General features: G+C 43.3%; 1 protein-coding gene across 5 annotated transcripts in view; it reads right to left on the bottom strand.

Moving 5' to 3' along the window:
- PRKCQ (protein kinase C theta) overlaps positions 1–23,346 on the bottom strand; it is a 152,173-nt gene that overhangs the window by 26,968 nt on the left and 101,859 nt on the right. For all 5 annotated transcript variants that reach the window (XM_029239778.1, XM_029239782.1, XM_029239781.1 and 2 more), the window contains 2 exons: positions 7,554–7,645; positions 5,623–5,685 (listed from right to left, as the gene is read on the bottom strand). In XM_029239778.1, the coding sequence (XP_029095611.1) occupies positions 5,623–5,685; positions 7,554–7,645 (155 nt within the window). The remainder of the gene's footprint in view (positions 1–5,622; positions 5,686–7,553; positions 7,646–23,346) is intronic.

Here is a 23,346-nt window from a genome sequence, read left to right as displayed (position 1 = left end):
CTGATGTGTAGGGCTGCTGTGGCGCGCCCTCCATCATGCCCTTGGAGGGACAGAAAACCAGCCTGTAAAAGAAGAGACTGAAGTGGCTCGGCCAAGAGTAGAGACAGAGGCCCCATGAACCCGAAGAACAACCCAGCCAATGAGAGAGGAGCCACTTTGGTTCTGATGGGTCTGCATTCTTGGTTCTGCTTTCTCAGTGAGGCTTAGCTTCTGCTTAAGCAAAGGTTTCAGTGGTTGTATGATGCTTGTAATCAATACCCGTATCCTAAAGTCCCGTCACTGTTTATCTCCTTTGTTACACTCTAAGCTTCACGACGGTGGAAAGTGTATTGCTTGGTACCTGCTGTGCCGTGATGCTCTGACGCGAGTGTAGCACGTGTTGCTATCAATCCATAGCCATCTGAGTGAATTCATCACCAACCAGTGACCATCTCACCACCAGCGAGTTATCAGCTACAATTAAGTCCCAAGTAATGGTTCCCTTTTGCTGCTTTCTCACCTTCTGTGAGTAAAGTAGCCAGAGGACGTGAGCATGGGATGCAGTTCTGTTTTGGTGCAGAAATGCTGCTAGCAGGTGTTCCCCAGAGCTGACCTCTTGCATCTGGGCCAGCTTGCTGACCTCTGTCACTAATGCATCAACGATGGTTTCTGTCTGACCAGGTGCATGGATACCTCCAGGATACGTGAATGTGTGTCTCACATTCAGATCAGTTTCGGCTGTTTCTCCCATCCTAACTCGAATGCTGTCGCACTTTCATTATTAGGACTGAAGACTTCCAATACGTCTAAGTCTTCTCCGTAGGCAGCCCTTCTGCCTTGTTCCTTCATTTCAATTAAATCCACTTTCATTGTGACTTATGGATTATATTCCAGTAAGTCCAATTATAGGTCATATTTAACTCCTTATGCTAAAACTGCAGGTTCATTTCCTAACCCACACTCTATGCAACAGTGGTATCATTTTGAGTTTCTGCTATATGAAACATATTTGCATCATTCACAGCCACATATGTATGCTCCTAGAAATTTGGCTGAGGGATGGTTTTAGGGTCATCACTAGGGAGCCAGATATCCAGCTGCAGTACTGTACATAGCTCAGAAGGATCATGAACATAATATCTAATATTGGAATTTCTTTCACATGCATTTTATCATTTGATTCTCACAATAGCCCTTTGATCTGGAATCACTGTTTTTATTCGTATTTATCTAACGGAAAACAAAGGCTCTTAAAATTATACAGTCTATCCCAGCAAATCCAGGCTTTACCCTCTTTTACATCCCCTTAAACCAAGCTCACCTGGTCTTTCGCATTGAACTGGTCTTGCTGAGATACCTAGTCGTCTGTGATTGCAAGGGTACATTTTAGTCAATTCTAAAAATGAATGTTCCCTAGGCCTCAAGCTAGGAAAGCTTCATGTTCAATTTTCAATCCACCCTCTAAAGTGGGCAGGGTGTCTACAGGGCTGGGAGAGAGGAGGTCATTGAAGCTTTGAGAGATCTAAGTCAGAAGGGGAAAGGTCTAGAAGGCCTGCCATGCAGAGCCAGACACCCTGAGGGGCAGGAAGGGGTGAAGGCAGAGGGAGACGAGCTGGAGAAGCCACAGGACCCAAAGGCCAGAGTGTTCACAGGTACCTCACAGGACACCAGGACCCAGAAAGGGCCTTCAGGGTCCAGGTCACCTGGCATGGCTCTTGGAAGCACCCATCTGCCCAAAGGGCTGCACATCGGGGCACCAGGTACAACCGAGAATTCAGTGGAAGCCTTTCTTTCCATTGTGTTGTCAAGATTAGCAAAGCTTCTCCATTTGGAAGAGGCAAAGTGGGAGCCAGAAGAAACAGCTTCCAAATCCAAGTTTTATTACTAAGTAGCTCAGCCAAGCCACGTCTCCTCTCTGATCCTTTAATGACTCATCCATAAAATGGGTACAGTGATGCCTGCCTTGCTTATCCCACAGAACTTGTGAGCATCCAATGAGATCATCCACATGAAAGCATTTGTAAGTAGTTTCAAATATAGGGGTTGGGTCCAGTGTCATCGATCAAAGATCATCTTAAGGTCCCTTTCAGTTCTAATATTTCTAAGACTTGAGACTCTAGATTCTGCTTCTTCTATGTTTGCGTATCTTCCAGCTCCTTGGTTTTACATTTAACCTAAGCCAGGGCTGAGGCATCTTTTAAGATGCCACCACTTTTACAATTCCACCAGTAATGGTAGATGATTGATGTTGCCACCTGCTTCTCTACATCTCTTGGCCTCGATTCTTGCGACTGCCAACAACAGCCTTTCCAGAAAAGCTGGACACAATTTGTTTAATATTCCTCCACTCGACCTCCTTACTCCTATCTCTGTGCCTTTTCTGGAGTCACTTCTTCCATTTATAAAGCCTCTCCCCCTTTAAAAAAAAATCCTCTTTCTGATGGGAACTTGTTGTTGGCATACCCTCACCCATTTCTGATGATACCTTCGTTATTCTTCCCTTTGGCACTTAACTTTTTTTTTTTAAAAAAATAAACTTATTTATTTATGTTTGGCTGTGTTGGGTCTTCATTGCTGCCTGTGTTTTCTCTAGCTGCAGTGAGCGGGGGCTATTCTTCGTTGTGGTGTGCGGGCTTCTCATTGTGGTGGCGGGGGCTACTCTTCGTTGTGGTGTGCGGGCTTCTCATTGTGGTGGCTTCCCTTGTTGCAGAGCATGGGCTCTAGGCACGTGGGCTTCAGTAGTTGTGGCTCATGGGCTTCAGTAGTTGTGGCTCACAGGCTCTAGAGCGCAGGCTCAGTAGTTGTGGCGCACAGGCTTAGTTGTTCCGTGGCATGTGGGATCTTCCCGGACCAGGGCTCGCACCCGTGTCCCCTGCATTGGCAGACGGATTCTTAACCACGGTACCACCAGGGAAGTCCCGGCACTTACTTTTAATTAGAATCTCATTCATTTAGACTTTTTTTAGAGTATGCTGTTTGTGTCTTTTCATGTACTTATATTTTACCTCCAAAAAACCCAAAATAAAAATCCAGAAAGTAGCTTAATTATGGATCCAGAGGTTGGGACTTCTATAGCTTTTGAATCCACCACAATGCTTAACCAAGGCTGTGTGTTTAGTGGCTGGTCCGTCTTCATTACCAGTTGTAGTGGGTTTAGTGGTGCCGCCCCCCCAAAAAAGATATTTATGTCCTAGTCCCTGGAATTTTGTGAGTGAGACCTTATTTGGAAAATGGGTATTTGTAGATGTAATCAAGTTAAGGATCTTGAAATTAGATCATCTTGGATTATCTGGGTGATCCCTAAATCCAATGTCAAGTGGACTTGTAAGAGACATACAGGGAAGACACAGGGAGAAAAGAAGGCCCTGTGAAAACTGAGGCAGAGACTGGAGTGACCCCAAGCCCAGGAACACCTGGGGCCACCAAAAACTGGAGGGGGCAAGGAAGGATCCTCCCCTAGAACCTGCAGAGGGAGCGTGGCCCTGCTGACACCTTGATTTTGGACCTCGGGACTCCAGAGCTCTGAGGGAATAAATTCTATTGGCTTAAGCCATCAGGTTTGTGCTCATTTCTTATGGCAACCCTTCAAAACTAATATGATGATCATGAGTGGTCAGAAAAAGGAAACTAATAGAATCCCCTTGTTAATTCAGTGGCCCAATGAAAAGTATAGGCCAGTAAGGTTACAATGGGCAGTTGAATAATTTCTTAAGGCCGATCTTAGTGTCAGTGTACCTGCTGGATGACCTCCCCCAGTTTTAATTATTCCATGTCTTTCAAGGATCTCCTACAGCCTCAGTGAGTACACTGCTAAATAAACCCAGGATTCTTTCTTTGTGGTGCATAAGAAGCCTTAGAAAATATTTCTCATGGATGTAGTAAGAGCTCTAAAATGGGTACAATTTATGATATTAAAGACACTTATGGACCTTGGTCTTTGTCCTGCGTGTCAATAATTTACAAGATGAAATAATAGAAACATCGTGATGTGGAGAAAGAGACTATACTGGGGCATGTGGGGTTTGGTTGCATGAGGTCCCTTTCAGCCCTAAGATCTCTCTTTTCTCCAGTCTTCCTAACTTTTCCTCCCTCTTTCCTATCCATCCATCCCACACAATCTACTGAGTGTCTCAGTGGTATATCTTAAGGATATTGCAGGCATTACAGATATAAAGAGGAAAACAACCATGGAATCTGATCAGGGTTTTCAGCGTTCTGGTGAGTATTTCTCACTTTCCTGAAGATTAAAGAATGGTATAAAACAGATTTTTAATCTATTGTTTTGTAGATAGCCCCCGCTCCCCCAAATACAAAAGTATATCCAAAGGATGCCAAAGAGACGGCTTAAGAAAAATGAGTTCCTAAGTCTTTAGTTCTGGCCTCTAAATGGGGCAGCCCTCACTTGGCTGGACCCTCTGGAAATGGAGAGGTTTCCCTAAGTGAATTTTCAGCCTATTCTGTAAGCACCAAAGCCCAGTACTGGCCATCCCAGACGGAATGCTTCTGGACTGCATTATACACAGCTTGCCATCTTCAACAATCTGTGTGGAACATCACTTAGCCTGTGCTGATGACTCCGGTCATTCCTGTGAGCACCTGCTGCAGAAAAGCACGTGATCCCACTGTCTCGGGGCCTTGAGGTTGTCCTGCATCTTCCCTTTACGTCGGTTCTCAGCTTCCCTTGTCACCAGTGGTCACTGTGTAGGCCTCCAGCTGCTCAGCCAGCATCCAGTCCAGCTCCTTCCTTCCTTTTTTATTTGTTTTCTTCACTATACACCCCCCCACCCCGCCCAATCTGCAGTGAGTCTGAAATGAGACAACTAAGCCTTTGAAGATCTGTATAATAAGTAAGTGTCAACTGTGCTTTGAGAGAAGTAAGGAGACTGAAGTACATTAGCCTTCATCCAAGAAGGATGTGAAATGACGGTGTCCAATAGATTCTGGACAGACATCCACTCAAGAAAGAGGGCATAAATGGCATCCTGGGCATGCAGACAAGGTGTAGGCTTGTAGGTTTTCACAGGTGTGTTTGTTCAAGGAAGGCCTCCCCTTATCCCTCACCCGAAAGGAGGACATTCAATGTGCAAATACAGGCAAGAAGGAGAGATACAAAAGACAGAAGAAAGCAACAATAAGAGGCCAAAGAGAAAGTAACGGAAGGAAATGAGACAAAAGGTAGAAGAGAGGGAGAACAAAATGAGATCAGAGCCTTATTGCTTTTTTTTTTTTTTTTTTTTTTTTTTTTTTTTTGCGGTACGCGGGCCTCTCACTTGTGGCCTCTCCTGTTGCGGAGCATAGGCTCCGGACGCGCAGGCCCAGTGGCCATGGCTCACGAGCCCAGCCACTCCGCGGCACGTGGGATCTTCTCGGACCGGGGCACGAACCCGTGTCCCCTGCATCGGCAGGCGGACTCTCAACCACTGCGCCACCAGGGAAGCCCCCCTTATTGCTTTTGAGAGCGGAATTTCTTACTTGGTTGGTAAATCACCATCCGTGCTGTCACTCTGGTCAGGAAGCCCGGGTGTGGAACTTTCTGCCACAAAAGCACACTGACCACTTCACGTCCCTCAAGCACAGTGATGAAATCACCTGGACCAGGAAATCCAGTTATCCCAGTACTTGTTTCCAAAGAGTAAAATTTACCTGTAGACTATTCCTTTGGAATGAAGGAACTGCAGACCGAGAATGATTTCGGCAGCATAGAACCTGAGGGAAGGAAAATCAAGGCTCAACATGAATGTTTACCAGGAAGAAAAATTCCCCTTTTTATATAGTGAGTGTGCAGCGCTCTGCTAAATGTGCGCACGGAAGTTTGTTTAATCACAGCAAAAGGAAGACATCGTCCATTCTACACATCCAGCTTCAGCCCTGAGAGAGTGAAATGGAGCTGGTATATTTAGCCCTACCCGCATCTAGGGCTTATTCTTATATTGTAAACTATAATGCTCAAACTGTCATTTTAGAACATTCAAAAACACTAAATATAACAATAGGGAAATAATTTTCCCTTTTATTTTAAAATCTACTTGGATCCCTCAGACCTGTCTGCAGGTCATTCCACATAGCCTGAGAGGAGGAGAAACGCACACAGGCAGACCTCAGGGATCTCACGGCTTCGGTTCCAGACCACCGCAGTACAGCGAGTCACACGAGTTTTTTTGGTTTCCCAGTGCATATAAAATTATGTTGACACTACAGTGTCGCCTATGAAGCACGCAATAGTATTATGTCTAAAAAAAAAGCGTACATATCTTAATTAAATACTTGTGAACTATACTTCGGTTAAAAAAATATGGCTAAAAGATGCTAACCATCATCTGGCAATGCAGAGCTGCCGCAAACCTTCCTTTATAAAAAAAAACCAAGTACCTGCAAAGCACGATAAAGTGAAGTGCCATCAAACGATATGCCTGTATTAGAAGCTGGGAGGTGATACCTTGCTCTCCACCTTCAAAAATGACAGACTCAAAGGAGGTGAGTTTACAGGAGGATTGAAGTTAGAGATAAGGGAGAACTTCCCGAAAGTGAGGTCTGCTGGATCTTGGAGAAGAACGCAGAAACCCCTTCCTGGGAGGCAGTGAGGACAGATAGATAGCATGTGTCTGCGATGGCTTTCATGCCTTACACACCTGGAAGGGACCCCGAGAATCCTTTCTAGCAGAAAAATACCCGATGATTTCTGGGCTGCAGGAATCTCATAAAATTATCTCCGGGCACTTGGCCGATGGTTCCTGGAAGCAATGAGATCGGTGGCGTGCTACCCACTGGATTCGACAAAACAGCCACTTCAGCCGGGGTTTCTGTAGGAGCTCGTGGAAAAGTCTCTCTCAACGCAGCTCGACCTGAACCCCTCCGAGTGTTCATTAGGGGTGAGTGAGATTACTGAGCATACAGCAAGCAAGGCTAGTGTGCACCCACCCTTTTAAGTGGAGCCAGGGGCACAGTTTTCTTGTGTTTGACCGTCTAAGTGGTTTGATGACTCAGGAAAGAGGGCCTGAGGGAGGAAGGGTGCGGGGCTTCTGTGGGACTCAGCTGCAGTCCCACCTAGTAAACCCACCCTGCTCGATTTCGCCAGCGCCTGGAGTGGCTTGATGCCAAAGAAGGAGAACGTATTCTCGAGAGAGAGCAAATGTCTCTTCCTGTTTCCTAATTCTCCTGCCCCCAGAGCTGACTGATGCCTTCACACTGAGCTTCCCTTGAAAGGCCTCCGTGAAGCCCCACCCAGTGACCGCCTTGCCCATCTGCGCTCCATTTGACTTCCATTTAAGGGGCAAATATTGCTTCTGGGTTTGGATGATTTAGAAGCCTGATGAAGTGGGGTGGCTCCTTAAGAAACTAAGTAGTTGACCTCGCGGCAGAGAAATGAAATAAAAGCAACCTGAATTTAAGCTTCGCAAGCTGGGAAAACAGGTGCCTCATTGGATGTGTTCCTGGGGTCACCTCACCCTGCGGTTTAGGCCCACTGAGTGAGAAACAGGAAAAGTGCCACGTGGGGAAAAGCATGGTGCGGGCACAGTGGACCCCAGTCCCTGACAAGACCAGTGGGAACCCCCCAACCCTACAAGGGCTCTTACGTGGCTCTGCAAAGATCGAACTTGTGGCAGCTCTGGATGTGGTACATTAAGTCTCCTCCGTTGAGATACTCCATCACAAAAAAGAGGTTTTCCTGCGGAAAGACACAACCAACCCAACTGTGAGCTTCTTTAAAATAAGAAAACAAGGATTACTTTTTAAATGGATTTCATTATTTCAGAGGAACCAATTCTGTCTTGAAGTCCCTTATAAAAAGGCTGGCAAGACGATTTAGCGGATCTGTATAGCATTTCTGAACCCCAAGAAACCTGGGGAATCCAGGGGGAGTATGTGGGATGTCTGCTAGGATGCCTGGATGCTAGCACGCAGCAGATGGGGCACAGCACGAGGGAGGGTCCACCCGGACTTGACCACCTGACGGTGGGATGGTCTTGGGCACTTAATGGATGCTGGCTGTGTACCTACTGAAATGGACAGTGTGTAGGATGGTAAAAAGTACAAACCGGGGCCTCTGACTACAGGGGCAGGGCTTGAAAGCGTTCATTCGTTCAACACTCAGTAAGTAGTTCTGAATGTATTCTTCGGGCACGGCCAGAGCGAGAGTGGGTGTGCTCACGCGTGCCTCGTCCATCCAAGATGGAGACAGCCCTGCCTTCAGGGAGCTCACAGTCAAGTCTGGGCTTACTTCCCTCCAGTCCTGACCTCACCTGTTGCAAGTCACGGCTTATAAGCTGTGCTGCTCCTAACAGGACGCCATGCATGTTGTTAGAGCCGCTGCCCCTGGATGGCAGCTGTCAAAAGCAAGGCTGAGTGGTCTTCGGACCGTGGTCGAAGTATCAGAGGTGGCTGATTCCAGGGAGCCTGAGCTCCTCCATGGTGTGTGACAAGAGTTCCTCAATATGTATATTTATGACCCTTGGAGCACCCTGATTTTGAGAGTCCTCGTGAACCACAGAATTAGTAATCTGCTCAGTTGACGTGGAGACAGTTGGGACAGACGGGACTCAAGGCAACTGTTAGGATAATGGGCTTTGCCCTTACTCAGACCCGAGTTCAGATTTCCTCTATTTGTGACCTTGAAGTTACTTAACCTCTCCTAAGCCTCATATTTTTCATCTGCAAAATGGAAGAAGTAATATTCCTACTTCATAGGGGCGTCGTGAGTGGTAAATGAGATGACCTATGTAGAAAACTAGCTCAGCGTTGGCACTCAGCCTGCACTTCAGAACTGGTAGCTGTTGTCATAGTAAACAATTTAAAAGCCAGTCAAAAAAAACAGGTCACAAGAACTAAACAAATGGAGAGAGATTCCACGTTCATAAATAGGAAGACAGTATTGCCAAGATGTCAGTGCTTCCGAACTTGACCTACAGATTGTCTACAATCCCAGTCAAAATCCCAGTGAGTTACCTGGTGGGTATCGACAAAACTGACTCTAAAGGTTACACGGAGGAGAGGCAGAAGATCCAGGATAGCTAACAACATGTTGAAGAAGAACAAAACTGGAGGACTGACCTTACCCGACTTCAAGACTTAATAAAACTACAGTAATCAAGATGGTGGTATCGGTGAAAGACCAGACCAACAGATCAATGGAACAGAAAAACCTAGAAACAGACCCATGTAAATATAGTCAACTGATCGTTGACAAAGGAGAAAACGCAATACAATGGAGCAAAGACGGTCTCTTCAAGAAATGGTTCTGCATCACTGTATATTATCGTATTGCTACATTTCTTAATTTTCGTTGGCACAACGTCAGAAAAACAAACACCCAGCAGATACTTCTCAGGGAAAGGAACCGCACAGTCCTGTGGATCTTGAAAGAAGGAGGAAAACAGGGAGTTAGATCTCCTCCAACAAGTTAAATCTCCTCCAGCGCTATCTTTCTGTTCCAGTCAGAGCTGGGAGAAAATGCAAAGCAGGCAAAGCGAGGGGAATGTGGGCTTGTGACACGTGTTATTCCAGCAAAGACCCTCTTCTTAATGCCGGTGATACATTAACTGATGCAAATGATTCTTCTGGGTGGAGTGACAGTTGAAGTTGTGATGCTGGTGGGGGGTGGGTAGGGTGGGGATGGGATGGTCCAAAACTGCCCTGGACTTAGGATTTGTCAACAGCTCCTGGCACAGCATCTTATCTTATCTGTGTGTGTCTTATCTTATCTTATTCTTATCTCTGTGTGTCTCTAACTAGCTGTGTGATCAGGTAAATCATACCATCCCTGGGCCTCAGTCTCAACCTCTGAAAAATGAGAAGTATTGGTGAGACCGAATTCCCCTTTACTAGCCTAAAGATGCCCTGATTTTCACCTTAATTCCTCTTCCTTTTTCTTGGGGGAAAACATGAAATTCACAAACTTAGGTCTTGTCATGTCCTCAATAACCAATGTAGTGCTTCCCAGATGATAAAACACATGTTAAGAAGGTGTTATGCTGCAAAATTCTTAAGAGAAATCTTTGTTCAGAGACAGTGTGTATTCTAAGTAAACTGAAAGGGATAGAGATGAGCCTTCTCTCTGAGTCTTCTTCCACGGAGGTCAGCATTATGGCTGGGTTCATTATGACCTATCATGATGCCCCAAAGAAGTTCACGAACTAGAGGTCAGAGGGCTTCCTCCCGTTCCATTAGTCTCCTGATTATGCTAATAGAGTCTGGCTAGTTGGGGGCAAATACCTCTGTGTGTCACGGTCCTGAATTCTTTAACGTCTAAATTAATCCCGCCATGTACCGAGGGCTGGAAAGCAGAATGGGTTAGGACAGAATGGGTTAGCGCTGTGTTGTAGACCAGAGTGTCAGGTGAATCACTTTTTGATTGGTCTTTGTATTGTTTCTGAATCGTGTGTTTCTTGCTCTAAGAAAGATCTCGAGCACCCCTGCTCAGAGAGGAGTATGTATTATTTCTGATTTCGGAAAAGAGTCCAAACAAAGGATTAAAACTCAATAACCTCTAGGATTTACCCTCCCAGTCCAAGCACTTGGTGAGTTTTTCACTTGGGCGGCAAAATCATAGCATTTTGTCAAGTAGCTCCATGAAAAGTGAATTTTAAAAGAGGAAGGTTGCCTTACTCAGGGTGTTTCCTCCTGCAGGGAAACGGCTAAGGTTCTTTTTAATGAAACAATAAGACACTGAGCTTATTTCCATCCTGTCCGTGAAGTCAGTTTTACTTGGGGTTTGACAGTACAATGATGACAGCCACTGGAAGAAGTGATTCATTGAATAATGCTGAAGAACCTCTCGCTAACAAGCAAGCATTTGATACATCATTCAACAATACTGATTTATCTCTCAGCTCTCCAGTTTGCAAATATACCTATGGCATACATGCCGTTCTGTCTGCCAGATTCATAAAAACAAGAGAGTCAGAGTTAGTTATTGCTTTGTTGTGACTTTCTGGTAACCGAAGGATATAATCAATGCTGATATTCTGGAGATAGATGGGTATTCAAAGCTCTGTGGCTCTTTTTTTTTTTTTCCTTTAAAAAAAGGTATTTATTCTTGCAAAGTCATTTAAATATATATACCGAGTACTTTCAAAAATTGAAAATAGCAAAGGATTCTGTGTGTTTGTGTACAAAGTACTGTATTTTCCAAAGCGTCTACAAATATCTTTCATCACTTGGCTGATAGAATGGTATATTTTCTTCTCCTATGTACTTACAAAAATATGACAGACCACTTTAGGGGGCCTCTAACATCTAAATTGCTTTGTATTCATTTTCTTTGTAAAATCTCGATATCAAATTTAGCCATGAAAGCGATTTATACTGGTAAAAAGGAGGAAGCAGGTAAAAGCTATATACAGAAATACAAATACTTAGTTTGCCAATCTAAGAGCTGGAAAAAAAATCATCTTTCAGATGACAGATAGGTACTAATCTCAGTGGTTTTCAAGGCCAGATCCTTTAAATCATTATGGTCTAAATTCAACCAAGATATTGCCTTTGAATCTCTACCTTTGTGGATCCCACCCTTGTTACTGACACTACCGATGTCCTGAGTCTGGACTAGTGTCAGACTGGAGGTGAGTCTCCTTCAGATTGACGACTACCTCCAAGGAGGTTTACATCTTTACTTCTACTTATTGTCCCCCGCCAAGCAAAGGTTTAGTTTGGAATTGCAAATTGTGAGAGCTGCATTCTTGACATCCACAGCTCTGTGGTGGGGATGCATTACAGGGGCTTCCTGTGTAGAGGAAGAGCACAGAGCTGGGGTCCAGGCTGCCCAAGCCAGGAGCTTACAGAACCAGCCAGGGCCCCACGTGGGGACGGAGCTTGCACCCGGATGGCACACCTGCAGGGCACCTGGACACGGGCTCACCCAGACCCCCTGCTGCTACATGCACACAGCCTGCGGTCAGTGTGGTCATTGACACTCAATGTCTTAGGTATGCTTGTAATATAGAAGGCTGGAGCCACTCCAAATCTGGAGTACTTGATCTATTCCTTCCTTGTTTAGTGAGCTATAAGCTAAAACACCCTAGAAAACAGGTTTATTTCCTTTTTCATAAAGAATAAGCCATCAGACTTGAGGACACAGGGAGGGGGAGGGGTAAGCTGGGATGAAGTGAGAGAGTGGCATCGACATATATTTACTACCAAATGTAGAATAGATAGCTAGTGGGAAGCAGCTGCATAGCGCAGGGAGATCAGCTCGGTGCTTTGTGACCACCTAGAGGGGTGGGATAGGGAGGGTGGGAGGGAGACGCAAGAGGGAGGAGATATGGGGATATATGTATGCATATAGCTGGTTCACTTTGTTATACAGCAGAAACTAAAAGCCATCAAAAACCAAAAAACGAACAGATAAACACATGTATACTTTTGATATCTAAGCGTTGCATGTGTATGTGTGTGAAGGAAGGAGGGAGGAAAGGCTCTCTGCAGACCAGCAAACTCATTTATTACGGCCTGTTTATATTTCTGCTGTAAGTCTAATTAGTAAAACTCACTGCCTTTGATAGATTCATTAGTACCTGTCAGAAATAATGTGCCTGAGTTTCTAGAGGTTTGTACCTGCACCGGGAACTTGGACTCAGTTGGTATTTTCTGGTTTAACTGTCCCACGGGGTCATCTTGCATTAACTAGCAAATTATTTTCTTCCATAACGGAAGTACAAACAGTGATCCATTTCACAAATTTTAAAATTGTTTTCCCTGATACGATTGGGTCTCTACTAAGAGGCAACAGAGCAGTTAGGCTGATGGACTTTGCTACCAAACTGCCCAAGGGTGAATCCTGGCTCCCTTTCCTGACAGCTGGTTGACCTGTGGTGCCTTTGACCCCTGTAGGGGCCACCTCGATTTCCTTGTCTGTAAAATGGGGATAATAGTCTCTACTTCAGAAGGTTGCTATGAAGATTAAATGAGCTAAAATATGCAACGTGCCTAGAACATGGACTGGCACATAGTAACTGCTTTATAAACATCAGCTGTTATTATATTTATGACCACAGTTATCGTATACAATATACACACAATGCATGTTGAGAAATATATATTCCCAAACACAGAGGGGTCCCTGGAACAGACTAGGTTTTAACATAAAAGGCAAGTTTTAAGGAATACGGTTTTGATGTGAAAATGACCCTACTCTGCTAAAGATGTTAAAGTTACTAAATTATCACTATGACAAAGAGAAAAAAGATACACAAAGAAAGATGAAATACTCAAAAGTCCTACCTCTGGGTGCCTTGAATGATATAACTAGAAACGACTCTTTTCTTCTTATAATGCTTTTGTGTATTTTCCAATTTTTAAAGTATGTTTTGGTGTAATTACTTTTATAATTAGGGAAAATGTTAAAGAATTTTCCTTAAGAATTTATAAGTGAGTGAGTTTTCTATCGCTGGATGTTTGTATGGTGTAGATTCTCAACATTTGCCATGGGGGTTTGCTATCTGGCATGGAAATGTTGATTCAGTGTCTGATGTAAAGTAAGATGCTATCTTTCTTAGTTCACCGAAATTGAAACTGGCAGGCTTAAGTATTATGAAGCAAGCATGACCAGGTACAGGGGAGTAGAGTCATGTGATAAAATACTTTCAAAATCACTTTTAATCACCATAATACAAACAATAATTCTTTTTAAAAAGAATAACAAAAATCTAAAAACGGAAGCATCATTAAAGTAAAATTTTACATTTACAATATGAAAGATGATGAATACAGGATTAAAGTGATAGATTTAACAGAATCAGTGGTGTGATTCTCACAGGGCTGTGTTTGCATATATGAATGTCCTAGAGAAATTAAAAGCCCTAGGGCTGTCAAAATATATCAGTATTTAAAACATGAGATCATTCTTTAGAAGGACATTTTGTGAATGGATATTCTAGTAAAGGGGAAATGTAGAGGACTCAGTTATTCTAATATGATGTAGCTTCTACCCTGATTTCTCCTTAGTATATGATTACATTTGCTTTTAATAAGAGAATGAAAATAAAGAACATGGAAAATTATTTAGTAACGATGACTATTCAGTATAGCTAGTCAAGTACTGAACCAATAAGGGAACTGTTGCCAAATGTGCATACATTATTGGATAAGTGAGAACTTTGTAGCATTAAAGATGCTATAATTTTATCAAACCTATAACAATTAATTTTGAAAATACATGGAGAACTTAGTAAATATCATGCACATGAGGTCAGGAATATAGATTCCCTCTCCAGAAAAAATAAGAAACGGAGGAAAAGAATAATTATAGTCATTTTTTTCAGGTTTTTCCCCCAAGGCTAGTAAATTAATAAATTTTATGTGAGAAGATTTGCATGTCTGAGGAAATAAAATTAGAATACCAATATTTATTAAAAATATCCAAGTATACCAGTATCCTTTTCAGAGTATCATATGTTAAGCATATGTAATAAATGCTGTAACATCCAAGATGACAGTTATTGATATAACAATATGGAAACCGGAGAGTACACGTCAACTCAACTTTGGGGTATATCCTATTTTAGCCAGTGGAAAGTGCGGGAAGGTGTGTCCTGAAGAATGAAGGGGAGCTGGTCCAGATCTAAAATTAAAAATCCACATCAAGTATTTAGCCCTGTGCCTGACATAGAGTGAGAACTCCATACATAGTAACCTTTATTATGTGTATTATTATTTTGTTAGAACAAGTTAAATATGTTCTATATTCCAGTATGTTCTCTCTCTATATATATCTTGAGAAATATACCTTCATAATGACCAAGAAGGTATGTGATGAATTTAGAATTCTTCCAAATCTTGTACTAGTGAAGTTGCTGAATGGGGAAAGCATCCTACCCCCTCCAGCCCCTAGCCTCCACAACAGGGAAATGCACACGTTTTGAGCTATTGGGGCATGGAATTCTGGGGTCCTAGAGATGGGATGAGGGATGAGGGGCCATGGTCCCTTGCTCCATGGGGGAGATAATTGGTTCTAAGGTTGAGGACATGCAGTAGATAACTGTCCAATTAAATGAGTTGGATTTGGTGTCTAGGTACCTTGAAATCTCAACTTTACTAAGTTTTGGATTGACAGTATGATCTAGAAAAGAGACTAGATTGTGATCAGCTAGTCTGGTCATGATTGGATCTCAGTTTCCTTAGCTGCAGAATGAGAGTATCTGATGTGATAACCTCTACAACCCCTTCCTGCTCTTAAAAATTTCATATAGTCTGTCATTACAATAGAACAAAAACAAAGAGTATAACAAATCAGATTAGTAGCTATAAGCAACCAAGATGTCTCTCAATAGGTGAGGGATAAATTATAGTATATCCAGACAGTGGAATACTATTCAGTAATAAAAAACCGAACTATTAAGCCATGAAAAGACATGGAGGAATCCCAAATGCATGTTGCTTAGTGAAAGAAGCCAACGAGAAGGCTATATATACTGTGTGATTTTTAACTATATGACATGGAAAAGGCCAAACTATGGAGACAAGAAAAAATCAGTGGTTGCCACGGGCTGGGGGGTAGGGGGTGGGAGGGACGAATAGGTAGAGCACAGAGGATTTTTAGGAGAGTGAAACTGTTCTGTATGATGCTGTAATGGTGGATGCATGTCAGACACTTGTCAAAACCCATAGCATGTTCAATACAAAACCCCTAATATAAACTATGGACTTTAGGTAATAATAATATATAAATATGACGCATCAGTTACAACAAACACACTAGACTAAAGCAAGATGTTAATGGGGATTCCCTGGTGGTCCAGCGGTTAGGACTCCGTGCTCTCACTGCCGAGGGCCAGGGTTCAGTCCCTGGCCTGGGAACTAGGCTCCCACAAGCTGCACTGCGCGGCCAAAAATAAAGTGTTTAAAATAGGGGAATGTGCGAGGTGTGGAGAGAGGAAGGGGATGCATGAGAAGTCTCTGTTCTTTCCACTCAGTTTTTCTGTGAACCTAAATCTGCTCTAAAAAATAGTCTATTAAAAAAAAAAAAAACAAAAAACAAAAAAACGCTAGTAGCTATAGACTAGCTAATGCATTAAAATACAAATGTACAAGAAGAAAAACCTTCTTCAGAGTCTTCCTCATGTGGAGTTCATAAAAAATTAATAAAATAATGGCTGAAGAAGATGGAGACTATTAAGTTCTACTAAATTCTAATGTTTATTCACCCTGTCAAGGTAGAAATTACACAAAGAAGGTAGCACTGCAGTTCTAGTTAAAATCTGAAAAATATGGCTTCTAAAAACATCTTTATTTTGGCTGATAGCGTCCACTTAAAGTATTTGTAACTGCTCTTCTAGAAATATTTTTTTTTCATAGTTTCTTGGAGAATGAGTTTATTTCTTTTAACCTATTAAACACGTAGGATTTAAGAGCTCATTCACATTCCGGATAAATACAAATCATTATAAAATGGTGGTAGAAGTTACATAGTAAGTTTTATTTCAACTTATTTGTGTTGAAGATTGTTTTCACTTTGCCAGTTTTCCGTCCCTGGGAAATTTTCGTCACGTACTTTGTCTCCAAACTCTGGCTCTTAGATGGTCACTCGCAATTTGTGCTGCTGTGTGTTACTCAGCCTTTACTGGAGCCCCTACTGCTGACGCGTCAAGCCCTTTCTTCTGTCTCCATGGTCCCGTTCCTGTCCCTCTCGTTTCCAGCCTGGAGACACTTCCTACTTTACTTATTGCGGTGATCACCACCACGGTGAGCCCACCCGGATTTCCTCCTCTTCTCAGTCTCTCTCCCCCGCCTCTCGCTCACACGTCCTCTCTCAGAAGTGACCCCTCTCCTTGTGTTTGCTGTATCCTAACCCCTTCCTCTTCCAGAATCTTCCATCACAAATTCCTCCCTTTCTGGAGCATTCTCTATTACTCATAACCCTTGAACCCTGTGATCATAACAAGCCTCCACCTTTGGAAACACACTTTCTGAAAGACTGCCGTGTAACCACCAAGTTCACCCACCCGCCAGCTACCCCCGTCACCTGACACATGTCCTCAGCCTCCCAGTGGGATGCTTCCTTCTGTTCCCCCTAAATGACAGTCAACAGGTGGGCTCCTCACCAGCCTGACCCCATGGGCCCCCCTTTCCTGACATCCTTCTCTCTCCTGGCTTCCAGTGACCCTACTCCCCTGGTCCCCCCACCTCCCTGAGGGACCTGTGCGGTCACTTTCCCTCTTCTCCCCCCACCCTCCTTACGAGGGGGCTGTGCTTTGGTTTGGTCCTTGAACCACTTCCGTGGGTTTATCCCAACTCTCACGTATTCCCACAGTGTCAACTACTGCCTGTTTGCAGAGTCCTGCATTTATCCTTTCCTTGAGGTGTGTGCCGTGTCCCCTCCAACGCACGTGGTCTTTGGTTGAATAGGGGCATGCACCTCCAGGTGCCCTGTTGCAAGAACGCTGGGAATGACACGTATTAGGCTGCCGTTTGCTATTGATCGTGTATTTTCTCTAAGACTGTCAACTGAGAAAAGGACACATAAGTGACCTGAGTTTTAATGTGGAGAGATGAGAGGTAGATGAGAATGATTTTGAGGTCAACGTAGAGAGTCCATAGGCTGCTAGGGGCACAAGATCAAGGGGGCTTGGGTCGAGGGGGAGATAATGGACTTGAAGGGCACAGAGGGGTGGAAGAGTGGACACCAAGGGTGGACGTCCTCTCCTCTCGGCCAGCCTTTCTGGAACCTGAGGATGCTGGCAGACGTGCCCCAGTCAGCCAATGTAATTTACCAGAAGACCATTTCTTTTTATTTTTCTTCCCCTACAGCTCCCTACCCCAAGAACATTGTCTAGAATGCTGTGGGATCATTTTTTTAAAAAGAGAGAAAACATGCTTCTTGATATCAAGGGAAAATACTATTTAAATGGAGAAAGCAAATAAATGCATCTGAAAGCGGTCACAGGAAGGGGCAAACCACAGGAACGAAGCCACCTTTCTAGGTCTTGGCAGCTGAGAAGCCTGAGGAGGTGAAAGATAACGGTCACTAAGTAGGATCTGGTGAATCTGAAAGATATTTAGTGGGGAGATCCTCTTTGACCCTTCAAAGGAGGGCGAGTAGCTTCTCAGACAAGAGGGGTTACTTTCCAGGACACCCTTGAAGGAGATGCAAAATGTCCGTGTTTCGAGGGAAGCTGGTGTTCTGCGGCTTTGGGAGAACAGCTGATGGAGGAAGAGACAAACAGGGTGGGCACACGAGCCTTGAAGAAACAGATCACATAGAGGTGAGAAAATATCTGTGCGCTTAAAAGCAGGTGTGCAGAAAGGGCACGGCATCTCAGACGCATCAGGCAACACGTGTAGTCACAGGATTCCTGCATATGTGCTCACTGATTGCCTATTATCACCAGGGTCTTGTGAGGGGGGTGTGTGTAAGGCAAGCTTTTTGAGTGCAACAGGAATTTACCATGCGTCTACTGTAAATGGACTCTTTTTGGTACGTTTACTGTGAATCTGACATCTGCTGAATCATACTTTAGTTGCACAGAAAGGACATCTGAAGCACATCAAAGTGATGTGCCATTTCTGAAATAACGATTTTCAAGCAATCTTCGTATCAGAAAACTGCCATAGTCCTGTAAAGAGAAGAGACACTTCTCCATTACTTACAAATGGGGACAACACAAAAAGTTAATTCTTGTCTTAGTTCATGGATAAGTGTTTTTGAGGATGTGCGTTTTCTTTTCCTTGTTAAAATTGTGATAGTTGCTAGCGCTCCTAACTCAGCTGGAGGGTTTGTGGATTAAAGTGTTTTTTGAAAGCTTCAGACGAGGTAGTTTCTGAATAAAATGCTTGACCTGAAAAACCTTCTGGCGATCTCAGATGGATTTTACCTTCAAACTATGGGAATTCCAGAATGACACACTTTAAAAAAAACTGCCAAGCTGAAGTCATTTTTCTTCTATTTCAAAGAATAACTTGCGGTTCACATGGCACTTTCTCCATGAAGGATTCAAACTTCTCCGCAAATGCTATTTTCTTTTTTAAACGTTATCCCTTTGGAGGCTAAAAGGGGACGAGCAAGGTTCCAAAGAAAGGTTCGGTGACTTGCTGAAAGTCACGTGACGCGTCAGGCGTCAACTCCTGCTCTGAAATCATGAGCAGAGGAGTGACCATGGTGAGGCCACCCTGGAAGTTAAGCCTCATGTGTTCTATAAAGGGAAAGTGAAACTCAGTTTTCTTTTTCGTAAAAGAGACGTTGCACAGTAATGCTGACAAAGAAGGGTCACCTGGTTCAGACAGGGCGTGTGGAAGTCGAGGGCAGTGGTGTAAATACACGAATTAACACTAGCACCCTCACTCCTGACGTTCGGGAGCCTGCAAAGCCTTTGGGCCTTCGCTCACATTCAGCCTGGGGGAGAGGCCCGGAGGTGTGCTCATATGATCTAAAGCGTCTTGTAGGTGTGAAATTGTAAGGCTACTGAAACTACCTGAACACAGATGGGCCTTTCAGGATTCAAAGGAGACACACATGAATGCAGACCACAGTCCACTTTTCATTTCTAAGGAAAAATTAGTTCCCTAAAAAAACCCCCAAAGAAGTGTTAGATGTATCTTTTCCTTTTTTTTTTTTTTTTAAGAGATAATAGTCCCCAAATGGAGTCACTTGTGTTAAGCCCATATCACCAAAATGAGACTTAATACCTAACCTATTTGCAGTTCCAACCTTGCCCAGCAATGTAATCTTAAGCGGTCAGTCTGGATCTTTCTGGTGTGAGGCAGGTAATGCCCCTGCTAGAACCCCTTCTTCCCTAAGGGAAGGTGGTCTTGCCTGAAACAGTCTGCTCTTTCCTTGTCCCTCCCCCATTTCTGCCGATAAAGTCTTCATTTCAGGCAACTCCTCAGAGCTCCCTGTTAGTTGCTAGATGGGATGCTGCCCAATTCGTTAGTCACTGAATAAAGCCAATTAGAATTCTAAATTTACTCAGTTCAATTTTGTGTCTTAACAGATTTAGTGATGGTGACGGGATCCAAAGGAAACATGTGAGGACAACACGAGACACAGGAAAGAACACTTCGAGTGCATCATCCTTCCTGCCGCTGCAAGGGCCGTGGGTAAGTTCCCCTCGGTTTTGAGCTCTGCTCTTTGCGTCGGGCCCCTGATCTAATTTAATTGGCTATCCAGTCCCCCATTTGATTGGAACCACTGGTTCCATGCTGGGAGCTGCTGGTGGTCCCCATCTGTTTGGAATCCTCCTCCAGATTCCATGCTGGGAGCTGCTGGTGGCAGCTGTGGTTCCCCATTCTTTGGGGTTTGCTGGTTCAGTCCTTCGCCCAGTCCCTGGTTCCATGTTGGGAACTGTTGGTGTGTAAGGTCTTTGCCTTGGCCGGGCTGCAGTGACATCTCTTGGTTACTGCTGATGTGTTAAGGTGCATGTTTGTTTGTCTTGTGTAGATAAAGGCTATTGTTGATGGGAATTTCAGAAACAAGAAAAGCCACAAAATTGGTGGGCATGGATCAAGCATTTAAACTGTCAGAATGCTCACCACCTAACACAGAGACTCTTGTGTTAGGACAAGTTGGTCATGGAATGAGTTAGAGTGACACTAGGTCAGCTGCCAACCTCAAAATTTCCATGCAATGAGGCACACTATAAAACACCGCACAACCTCCAACCCCGTGGCATATCCCTCTTAGTTATTGACCTGGCTCTGAGAGACCCAAAAGCTTAGCCCGAAAAAATGAGACCTTTAAATTCTAAAGTGTGCCACGTGCTTGTTTTATATCTAAGAACTATAATCCCAGAAGCTGCAGATATCTACAAAAATGGCAAAAATCTTACTAAAAATAACTCAGGATTGTTGTCTGGGGTTCTGAGAACTTAGCTTGGTAACTGTCACGATGGGGACTCCAAAATACGGCTGGACAGAAACATGGTTGAACTACCTTGGCGGCTAAGGGTCCTACCAAACGCTGCTGGCCCTTGGAGAGATTGCAACGGCCATTATGAGGAAAGTTCCAATTAGTTGAGATCATCTGAGAAGTGCCCTTGAAAGTAAGGGCTCCCAAATCAAACAAACAGAATGGGGATACTTATTTTAACTGGCATGCAGAAGCCTTCAAAAGGCTTCAAGATGCCAAACTAGCTTCACTGAAAAATTTGCTGCAAAAGGCTAATGAAAACTTAAAGGCACAGGAGGAGGTACCTAAAACAGATGGTAAAGTGAACGTTATATAACCTTTACTGCTCCCCTCTGTCCTCCTTTATTTGAATACTCATTCCAGTAATCCGGTCTAAATTGTCTTTCTACTCTAAAGAGGCAACAGGACCATAAAATCCACCAAGTTAGTGGCTTTACAGACAGCCCCATATCTACCATTAAAGGAGGGCCCCCAAAGGGCGCTTCCCAGGATGGTCGAGACTCTGAGGGATTTTCTGGTAAACTGCTACATTATTCCCTTAAGCAGCTAAGGCAAACTAAAATTAAAATGAATGAAAAACAATTACCAAGTTATGGTAGATACCAGAGCTATACGGTCTACATTAAACCCCACGCAGAGCCTGCAGATGTGATCCCACGAAAACTGGCAGAAGCCAGCTAAGGTGAGGGTCAGCTCCCCTGGATCTCTTGTAGTACATGATAAAGAGAGGAAAATATAACAACGTTTGTATCCCCTTTGTGGACATCAAGTACAAGGGGATGTTCAATACTGCAAGAAGTATCTGCTGTTTGTCCCGATTGAAAACTGGCAAGATATTTATAAGGATTTCTTTAAAAAGTAGCTCAGTGGTAAGAAGTTGATCAGAAATTGGAAGCTCATAGGAATTTTTTTTTTTAGGCCTCTTCCCCTAAGCCAAAATAAAACTATGTACACCCCAGAGAGAAAGCAAAACCTTCTAAAGCCTTTGTGAAAGGATTTACTAAAACATTCCAAAGGCAAACAGCTCTAAATCCAGAACATAGGATTTCCATCTTAGTTAGAAATCTTCTCCCTGATATAAAAGAAAAAAAAAAATAGCGAATTAAGGATAATTTAGTTGGATGGGGTGGATCAATTTATGATGTCATTTAGGCTGCAACCCAATTCTTTGAGGAATTGACAGCTACTGTCATGATCTTAAAAATTTTGCAAAACGAAATTCAGCTCTAGAGGCAGTTCAAAAATCCAACTATTCCTATTTATCTCAAAAGGCGTGTATGTATTGTAAAAATTCTGGCCTTAGGAAACCAAAGTCCTCCTTGGAGGAACTTACATTCTATCCCCGTGCCTTTGAGATGTAAACTTTATATAAACTTTAGGGAGGTAATTCCTATCAGAAGGAAAACGAAAGGGGGAAGGTCATTTGAAACTTAGGTGACCGAAAGATAAGTGTCTTCCCCACAAACATTAGTGGAAAAGCTTTAGCCGTCTGAGCGGGTAACCTTAACTTATTCCCTCCACCAGGTAAACAACTTAGATTCAGCTGCTTTTATAAGTAGTGAATTTTGTATTATTGTAGCTGATTCATGGTAGTAATTTTAAAATGAAAGCTATAAGGTCTCTGTACCTCTCTGTATGCTTATGTGTCTGTGTATATGTGTTGTATGTGTATGGTATTTTTCACCTCCTAATGGTATTACTAAAATTGTAAAAGAAAAAAAAAAAGCTCAATTTAATTGGTTTGAAGAAAATTAAGCGCTTATATGAATTAAATATTCCTAAAACTCCCAGAAATATACCTGCATCCCTCGGTGATACTGCAGGTTGAGTTCCAGACCCTCACAATAAGGCTAATATCATAATATACCAAGTCACACGAATTTTTTGATTTCCTAGTGCATATAAAGGTTATAGGCTATTAAGTGTGCATAATAGCATTATGCCTTAAAAAATACATATATATATACCTTAACTAAAAATACTTTATTGCTAAAAAATGTTAATCATCCTCTGAGCCGTCATCAAATCATAATCTTTTTGCTGGTGGAGGATCTTACCTCAGTGGTGGGCACTGCTGACTAGGTGGTTGCTGAAGGTGGGTGTAACTATGGTAACTTCTTAAAATAAGACAACAATGAGGTTTGCTCTATTGATGGACTCCTCCTTTCATGAATGGTTTCTCCATAGCAGGCAATGCTGTTTGATAGCATTTTACCCATAGAACTTTCAGAACTGGAGCCAATCCTCTCAAACCCTGCCACTGCTCTATCAGCTAAGTTTATGTAACAATCTTCACAGCATCTTTACCAGAGGTAGATTCTAAACCGAGAAACCACCTTCCACCTTCTTTGCTCATCCATAGAAGTAACTCTTCGTCCATTAAAATTTGATCATGGGATTGCATCAATTCAGTCACATCTTCGGCCTCCACTTCTAGTTCTCCTGCTGTTTCCACCACATCTGAAGTTACTGCCTCCACTGAAGGCTTGGATGCCTAAAAGCCATCCATGAGGGTTGGAATCAGATTCTGGATG

Source organism: Monodon monoceros, unplaced genomic scaffold (assembly GCF_005190385.1).
Source record: "Monodon monoceros isolate NGI ecotype Baffin Bay Population unplaced genomic scaffold, NGI_Narwhal_1 Super_Scaffold_21, whole genome shotgun sequence".
NCBI classification, from domain to species: Eukaryota; Metazoa; Chordata; class Mammalia; order Artiodactyla; family Monodontidae; genus Monodon; species Monodon monoceros.
This window is presented reverse-complemented; position numbering and strand designations above follow the sequence as displayed.